We start from the raw sequence: 9,033 nt of genomic DNA on the forward strand, positions 1-9,033 counted from the left end.
TTCGGTAACCTGCGTGTTTGGAACAAGTAACCGAACTACACTTTCAGATGAGTTCGGTTACTTGTTCATCTCACAGGGCAACCGAACTACAGCTTCAGATGAGTTCGGTTACTTGTTCTTCATATAAAGTAACCGAACTGTTCAAAATCCATTTCAAATCCGGATCATTTTGAAGATTAACAAATATTCTAAGAGAGGATGGAGATGAAGAATCAGATGAGTTTTCATCATTTGAATACTCAAACTTAGTGAATTGGAAAAAAAAATTATGTTCCATGTTTTTCTCCTTCATCTTCTGCAACTCTACTCTCTCAATAATTCTACTCAACAAATAATAAACTCATCTTTTAATTTAATCTCACTAATTGTTTTTAACTAAATCATTCACTAATCATAACCTAAAATTAATTAAGAAGATAGATTAGATATTAAATAAATAACTAGATATGGAGTGACCTAAAATTACTTCTAATGCCTTTACCCAAAATAAAATTATGGTCCCAAAAAAAATCCCATGATCCCAAAAAAAAATCGTTCTTCACCATATAAACATCCACCCTCACCTTTTGGTGGAAATCCATTTAGTGGGCTTTTTCTATAGATTTTTTTCCTTTTTGTCTTTGGCTGAAGTTGGCTTTTCCTGTCTCTTATGATGCATTTGGAGTTTGGACATCATCACAAGTTGCCAAGTTACATAAATAAAGCCTCTTCTTTTTTGTTTTCCGGCCTTTACTTTTCGCTTAATCTGGAGAGCAGTTGTGGTTTTAGAATCATATCATTGTGGATGTATGAATTATGTCTCATATACATTACTTTTTGCCCGTTAATGCGCATTTCTTAATTGCAAACAAAAAGAAAGTTTTGGTCCTTGGACGAGGTAGGTATAAAGCAAAGCACACAAGGAACACACAAGAAATAACGTGATTCTGTGTGCTAGACCAACATCCACTTACATAAATTCCGATATGGTGGGTGCTTATGAATTCCCCCACATCCAGAAACTGAAAAATAATTTTGCGAAACTGGAATGAGAAAAAGAGGAGGAACACAAAAACACTCTACTTTTAGTTGGAGAACTTAACTTGATTGCTAGATAAATTTACTTGAAAACCATACACATTTGCCGTTTATTTCCTAAAAGCAAGTAATAGTAGTACTCCACATTAGAAATTTCTTCCATTACATTTTTTTTAACTGGAAGAAATTGTCAGTAATTCTAAAAGTCCTAATATGTCAAGGAGATTGAGAGAGAAAATGGGAGAAAGAAGCTCATCAATCACACACACTTCTCTTATCTCTTAACTAAGAAACTGAATACCTTCTGTTCCTTGAAGGTGTTGATTTTACTTCTTCTTTGTTGGTAGAGCCAGGGCTCCCAGATGTGTCATCAGTACTACTATCATCTTGCCCACCTTTGCTTGACCATAACTTTGCAAATATTTTCTTCGTCGCAAGTGTTCCCTGTACCTTAGCAGCAGCAGCCGTTTCATGACTATTTCTACTTTTCTCATCAGTTTTCAAACTTCTTCTACTTCCCAATTTAAGGGAAGCTAGCTCCCCTTTCAGAACCTTGAGCTCCTCGATTGTTGGAACTGAATCCCAATCTTCTTCTGTGTTGGTCGTTGCAGTTCTAGAGCTTCCGTGTGAACCCCCATTTTCTCTGGGAAGTAAAGATCGCAAATTCCCAGGGAGATCTGGTTTTACTGCAGTATTAGGTGCTTTTGAAGCTCTAATCTGTTCAAAGAAAAGGACCTGTACAACTACTCGCAATGGAAGCCGTTCATTTTGTACAGCATGCATAGATGCATCTACGGAGAGCTTCTTGCAGTTCATCAGTCTACAGATTTTTTTCCTCTCGCTCTTGCTTAACGCAGGGTGCTCCTGGAGGATTGAGTTAAGCATTATTAGCAATAGTTACGGAATAATAAGTTGTCATACAAAATATAATGAGAGCAAAAATAACATAAAGACCCAGATTTCTGTCCTCGTAATTATATTGATTGATATAAATCAATGATGGCCAAGAATGTAAATGATTTACTTAAGATGAAATAACATAAGAAAATTGGAAACTTACTTTGAGATACGTGTCTATAGCACGGTAAAGTCGGTCATGAACTGGCCTTGGAAACCCTGAAACAGACTCTGCCAGTGCAACAAATTTCGACGAAGGAAGATTTCGATCCTTCGAGACTTCAGCAAGGTACCCATCAACTAGTTTTGCAACAGCTTGTTTCGATGTATCTGAGATAAATGTTGGGCTTCTGATTTCTAGCAATTCTTCTTCAGACATTGGTTTATCACTGGTTATTCCTTGTTCTTGCATCACAAACTCCTCCACTATACTCTGTATCACATCAACATCGTATAGAACTATTTCTCCAGCAGGAGCAGGAATAAGAAGGTCAGCTACTATAGCCTCCTCTAACTGTCGGCCGATTCTCCTAACCAACTGTTTCTTCCCGATTTCTCCACAATCAAGCAAGATAGCAGCTTTTAGCAGTTTCAATAAAAAAGTACATGGGACACTGCCACTTTCTATAGGCAACAATAATACAATAGTGTCCACCAATGATTTGTATTTCAGAAGATCATTAGCCTGGACCAAACCCTTGCTGAAACTTGGTAACTTCTTCAGTGCATAAGACTTTAGGGCTTCACCTATTATATCGTTGGACACTCTACCTTTGGTTTTTATTGCTAGTATTGCACGTTTGAAGAAATCTATCTCGAGCTCACACAAATCCTCCACCCACCAATCTTTTGGGACTGCCTGTTGTTTCTTTACACCATTCCACTGTGGTTCAATCCCATTTTCTGATGGAAGTTTTTTACGGTTGTAAGTGTAAGACCACTCCACTTTAGAAGGGTCAATTGAAGCATTAGAAGTTATGGAATCAATGCAGCGGCTGACCACCTTTAAATCCTCGGGCCATGGTAGTAGAGGTCTTGTAGTTTGCAGAACGATTATTGAATCTTTCCAGCTTCGCAGAATGCTGGCGTTCAGGAAGACATCAATCTTGTAAACTAAGTTTCCTTTCTCAACAGATTCGTGCATCTCTAGATACTCTGCGGCACAACGAGCTGCAACCACATTGTAAGCATTTAAGGTAACTTTCATTCCATAACAGAACTTTCCACATAACTCAAAAGAAGCAGATCCACCGGGAATATCTCCGATGTGGATTTCAGCATTGTTCTCCTCATTAGCAACTGATGCCAGCTTTTGTAATCGAGCGCTCTTGGACAACAGAGGAAACTACAGAACAGAGACATCATAACCACCTGTGTGTTAGAATTATCATGAAAATTTCTCTAAGTTGAGGACACACCAACACATGCAACTATGAAATTTGGATTAGCTGACCCACTTATATTGTGATCGAAAAGACTTTAACTGATCAAAATTGACTGAAGGTTCACATATACCTTGTGTAGATAAAACTTCACATCGCCTACAATAATAATGATGTCAGTTGCTAGTTCAGCAGCAACGTATCTGCAAACATCAAAAGCTCCTTAGACCATGTTTCAATTAACCATATGAATTCAACGCACACATGTGTAAGTACTAAACCAATCTATATATGGTAGATAATCAGGGTAAGACACACAAGATGGAAAAGGTAGGGAGTCAAAACTACAGATTTCTACTATTATCACCTTTTAGATGTCAGACACGAAAAAGAAAAATACAAAAGAAGGTTTCTGAGAGCAAATTATGTAAGGTGGTCTAGCTGATACCAGATACCCAATCATGCTTTACTAGGGTATGTAAAGAACAGCTTGGGCACCATATCACTGAACAACTAACCCAGATCCTAGACAACAAAAGTCAGGATAAAAGATTCACAACACAACACGGAAACAAATAGGTTTTCCCGCTTAGTTCATTCCACCACAAAACAAGGTCAGGGTTAATTGGTGTGAAGTGTTCAATTCTCCATTAGTGAAATATAGTGGTTAAGATGGTTCATCGAATGTCAGTTTAAAAGATAAAAAAGAAACACCAAGTATGATAATTACGTTACCACCTATCTTTTTTTCTAAGTTATCGGAATACTCATGCTTACACGAATAAGTTCTAGATGGTCAAAATAAGAAGGGTGTACGACAACCTAAAACTGAAATACTGCTAAAAAGAGCATGACAACACAAAAGTTTAGCCTTTAGGATAGTGTGTTGCAACCTAAAGAACCTGATCTAGAAGATGAAAAGTGAGAAGTCGGCAACAAACCCCTCTTTTATATGAAAGGAAAAAAAACAAGCTCAATTGTTTTCTACTCAGGCAAATACAGAGAGAAGAAGGATACTCTTATCTAACAATTGTTTTCTACTCAGGCAAACACCTAACATATAAATCAAAATCAGATCAGGAAAACTACCTAGATAGCAATGGAAAGGAAAGCGGACATCTTATAACTCTAACATGATCTGATGAAAGGACATAACATATAAACTCCATATACAGTTTTGAGAGGCTGCGTAAATACGAAACCTTAGTTTGTTTGATAAGACAATATGAAACACTCAGTATTATGAAGATTGAGAAATCAACTTGTTTTACGAGGAAAAACTGAACCATCATTGAATCAAAGCTTTACCCAATTAAGCAACCAGAAATCAGTTATTAGACAAACAATAAGCATTACAGATTTGAGACCAAGGGAATCCCAGATTATAAAACAGTGGGAGGCAAGACATCATCACCAGAGTACTAGCACAAATCTAAATCATATTTACAATGTAAACAAGCTCAAAAAAACATTTACCTGACATCATTTCCATTCGTCTGAAACGAATCAGGCTTCGATCCAAGTTTCATAAACTTCATTTTGACAAGATAAAAGATCTGGCTTCTACACTTCTACTTATCTCCTATTCCTCTATTTGTGAATAACAACACAACCCTTTCCTCACTTATCAATGTATCATTAAAACAACTGAAAGCCAACTGCACAACCCCAACTAGAAACCGACTTCAACCAACTAAACCAACAGAAACCCAAAGTAGTTAAAAAGAAACTGAAAACAAAAGAATCCAACCCAAGCTGTGTTTAGTGTTTGTTTTGTGAATGTGACCAAACTTTCTGAACTTAAAGAGAAGAAGGATGGATCAAGTGAAAGGATATATAGTATATTGTTGGGACCGAATCTTTTGAACCAATCGATGCAGGAGATTAATAATTTAATTAGTAAAGGAAAGAAATATCACTAAAATGGTGAGTGGGTCTGCAAGAGAAATAAAAATTGAAGGACTTCTCTTGAATGATAAGATACCAAAAGAAGAGATTGTTTCCTGGGTCGACTGCAATTGCTCTTGGACCTCGGGCGTCCATGGTCAGCCCTAGACACATTAACAAGCACTAAACTAATGCATTTCCAGAGACACCCACCACAAGATACTGACACAATATTGTTTATCTAATCCTTTTTGATCTGCAAAAACAAGTTTCAAGTTCCTAACAACCCTAAATTCCTTTCCTACGAATTTGTTTAATCATCTTCTGTTTTCACCTGCACCAGGGGGGAAAAAATTACATCTCATTAGTGATGATAATAAGAGATTGATAAATAGTACAGTAAAAACAAAAACATGAATGAATTATTATTATCTCTTGAAAAGAAGAGATGGGATCAAAGAAATACAAACCCTAAACAAAACAAAAAGCCCCTTATGGGGAAGAGAAAATAAATACATTAAAATCAAAATCGGAGAACACAGAATCAACCTAAAAATTGAAACTTTAATGAACAAATACAATCTCCAAAAAACACTGACCATATCATCATCTTTTAAAACACTTAAACAAATACCAAATGGAATTCTTCCCACCCACACTTTGTAATGATATATCACACCGAAACCCAACCTAGAAATCCAAGCTTCATTACAATGACCAATCTAAACCCATGAACTAAAAATGATTAAATGAAAATAAAAGTTTTTCAGACACCAACCTAGTAAAAAATAAAGAAGAAAAGCTTCAGTGGTTAAGTTGTTCTTTCTTCTCACAGAGACCTAAAACAGTGGGTGCAATTCTTGTGTTGATAATGAAATGAAAGAATTAAAAATGGAACAAACTTAAACGTCATTGCCAATAATAACACACAAAGACCCGTACCCTTTCACTGATTCATGAGCAGTGTACCCGGCAGCAGCAGCATTATATTGCTCTCTGACAAAACCACACCTTCCCCTATCTCTGAGAAACCATCAATCAAAAGAAACAAAAACCAACACTACCTCTACCCATATAAAGAATTTGGCTGTCATTTTTTTCATTTTTATTTTTATTTTTCATTTTCTTTTTTTTTTTGGATTCTACTTTATGATTTTAGCTGTTTCTCACTAACCCATACATAATATTGGCATATTCAACCGGAACCCAACAAAGACATAAAAAAGCTCAAAAAAGCAAAGCAAAATCTCAGAATGTTTATTACTCCACCACAGCACAGTCTCGTTAGAATCACTGCTACTACTACCCACCAACAACAACAAATGTATAGGTCCACCACTATCTTCCTCCAATCCACGTTTCCCCCCTTTACTTTTTTATTCATCGACAAAAGTTCTCTAGACAAAAGGCATCCAAATTTCCATCTTTTTTATTTATTAAAAATCTTTGTTTTTTGAGATTAAAAAGTTTTATCTTCTTCATTAAAGACTGTTCCTTATTAATATCTACATCTACACAGTGGGAGCAGCGCAACATCAGGCGGCCCATTACACCATTTTAGGTCCATTAACTCTTTCTCTCACCAAATCTCTGTACCGTTATGCACGCCAACCTGACATTGTAAATTTACTTGCTCCCTGTAACATAGACCTAAATGCCGAATACACCCTTAACTCATTACATTTATTACGAAAGCATCCTGTTCTCTCTTGGAGTACTTTTAGAACATATATTATCACTTTAGATAGAATCCGATGTTCATAAAGTCATGAATCTTTAATTCTTTGATCAAATGTGATTCTTCAGATCAAAGTTGATGTCGGCCCCACACAGTAGTATTAGTAGTGGGTCCCATTGTAATGTTGAACTAAGCTCTGATTTCTAAACATTTGATTTCAACCATGTATGCTGCTAATAATTATTCTTCTCTTGCTTTTTAACCTTAAAAAGCAACAAAACGCATAGTTATGTTTAGTCAGTCAGTAACTCCTACTTAGTTTTATTCGGATTCTTCACTAGTTAGCATCAACATTGTTAGCATAACGTGTTTCAAATCACTAAGCTAAAGTAGTAGACTTGTAGTATTCACTGTTCAGTGAGTGCAAAAGGATAACTGAACGGAAGTTCCTTGTCGAGATTTACACTGTATATATATGTTTCAACATGCTCCGTTGGAAATGGCATGAAACTACTAAAGCCTTCCGGCCCTCCGGCAATGATCTCGGCCCCTAGTTTTGAGTCTCCTCTAGAAACTGGTATCGTCCATAATTGAAAGAAATGTGGTGTTTACGGAAAATGGGTTATTTGTCCAATTTATTTCTAAAACATGGTTCAAATGGACGAGTAAAAATTAGTATGGGTCAAATGGACACCAAAAAACAGCAAAGATGAAACTGGATTCATCCTGACTTAAATTTAAAAAATAGCAAGGATGAAACTGGATGCATCCTGATGTAAATTAAAAATAAAAAAAATATTTGAAAATGGGTAGGATGAAACTGTTTACATCCTTGCCATTTTTACATTTTTGTCCATTTAAACAATATCAAAATTCAAATGTCCTTTTCACCCAGGAATTGTTGATTTTGGTCTCATTAACCAATTTTGTGTTTAATCATTTCCTCACCCAAATTTGGTGACGGGTTAAATAATTCATGCAAATCACATGGCCATTGTACTTGGAATATTTTCAAACATGTTATGATCATGCATTTTTATTGCTCTGTCTTTACTTTTTTCTTTTTATTCGTTGAAACTTGAAAAATGAGTTTTTACTTTTACTTCTTACCGGATTATTTCTACTCAAATGAATCTTCGTTGGTCAACTCGATCGACCAATCTCATAATTAGCGATAATAGTAGGAGTGATAACTAGTAAGAGTCAACAATAACGGTTGAACAACGGAAATAACTGCTTTGTGGTCAACTGGTTAATGTTATTTTCTTTTCCTTCATTTGCAATCAAGGACTAAGAGAGCTCCTGAATCCTGATTTGTGATCAATTCTTTAGACATAAGATTCTTTGTTTCTTGAGACGTAATTGCAGATCTTTTTCCAGGAAAAAAAAATCAACAAATAAAAGGTGGTTGAGGGGAGTGAAACTTGTCAAAATCTTACCATCCCGAATAAACAATTTATCGTAAGATATAGTTTGGCTAGAACTGCGGTGTGATTAGATGTTTTTCAATGGAAACCTTGTGTGCTTGCTTAAACAAAGATTATCCAATGATCACGTATATGTCTGTCCCCACGTAAGATCAAGCGTGCCTCATCGGGACTTGGCCAATAAAAAATAAAAAGGCCCGCTTGGTACCACGCAGGGAAAATTTGCAAGCCAGGCATTTGTGCGACTAGAATAATTTGCAGTTACAAAGCTCCCTTTATAGTGTAACACATATTAGGGTAACATGATAGCTTTAAGTTTCGTCAGAAAACTTAATAGAAAACTGATTCTAGGATCAAGATTCTAAAGTAAATATTGATAATCAATTTTGATAATAATAATAATAATAATAAGATGTGTTCTTGTAAACAAGAGACCTAGCCTTTATATAAGCTTACATGAGCTGATAAAAGGAAAGAGTTTGACGTAAACTAGAAAAGGAAATACTTGCGAAGCAAACAAACTTAAACTGACTTAAGGGATCAACTGTCATAGTTGATCCATAAGCATGGGATCATCTGTTAAAGTTGATACAGAAGAAAAGGATCAACAATCATTGTTGGTACAGAGAAATATGTACCACATCAGTCCCCCTTCTTGAAAGAAACTCGACCTCGACTTAATGAATAGAAAGAATGTCATTCTCTCCATGAAAAGTAAAAATTTCCTGCACATTGAATATATTAG

At 35.8% G+C, this 9,033-nt stretch overlaps 1 protein-coding gene across 3 annotated transcripts; it reads right to left on the minus strand.

Annotated features, from left to right (window-relative positions):
* Positions 1 to 1,062: 1,062 nt before the first annotated feature.
* LOC113356661 (BTB/POZ domain-containing protein NPY5-like) lies at positions 1,063 to 6,452 on the minus strand. 3 transcript variants are annotated; one of them, XM_026599864.1, is made up of 5 exons: positions 6,126 to 6,452; positions 4,773 to 5,517; positions 3,430 to 3,499; positions 2,078 to 3,259; positions 1,063 to 1,881 (listed from the first exon to the last, which is right to left on the minus strand). In XM_026599864.1, exons 2-5 carry the CDS (start codon positions 4,832 to 4,834, stop codon positions 1,303 to 1,305), a joined length of 1,893 nt encoding a protein of 630 aa, XP_026455649.1. In that variant the 5' UTR covers positions 4,835 to 5,517; positions 6,126 to 6,452; the 3' UTR covers positions 1,063 to 1,302. The 3 variants fall into 3 exon arrangements, with proteins under 3 accessions (XP_026455649.1, XP_026455650.1, XP_026455651.1); XM_026599865.1 differs by lacking the exon at positions 6,126 to 6,452 and adding an exon at positions 5,962 to 6,113; XM_026599866.1 differs by lacking the exon at positions 6,126 to 6,452 and adding an exon at positions 5,783 to 5,903.
* Positions 6,453 to 9,033: the final 2,581 nt, after the last annotated feature.

Source organism: Papaver somniferum, chromosome 3 (genome assembly GCF_003573695.1).
Source record: "Papaver somniferum cultivar HN1 chromosome 3, ASM357369v1, whole genome shotgun sequence".
In the NCBI taxonomy this organism is placed as follows: domain Eukaryota; kingdom Viridiplantae; phylum Streptophyta; class Magnoliopsida; order Ranunculales; family Papaveraceae; genus Papaver; species Papaver somniferum.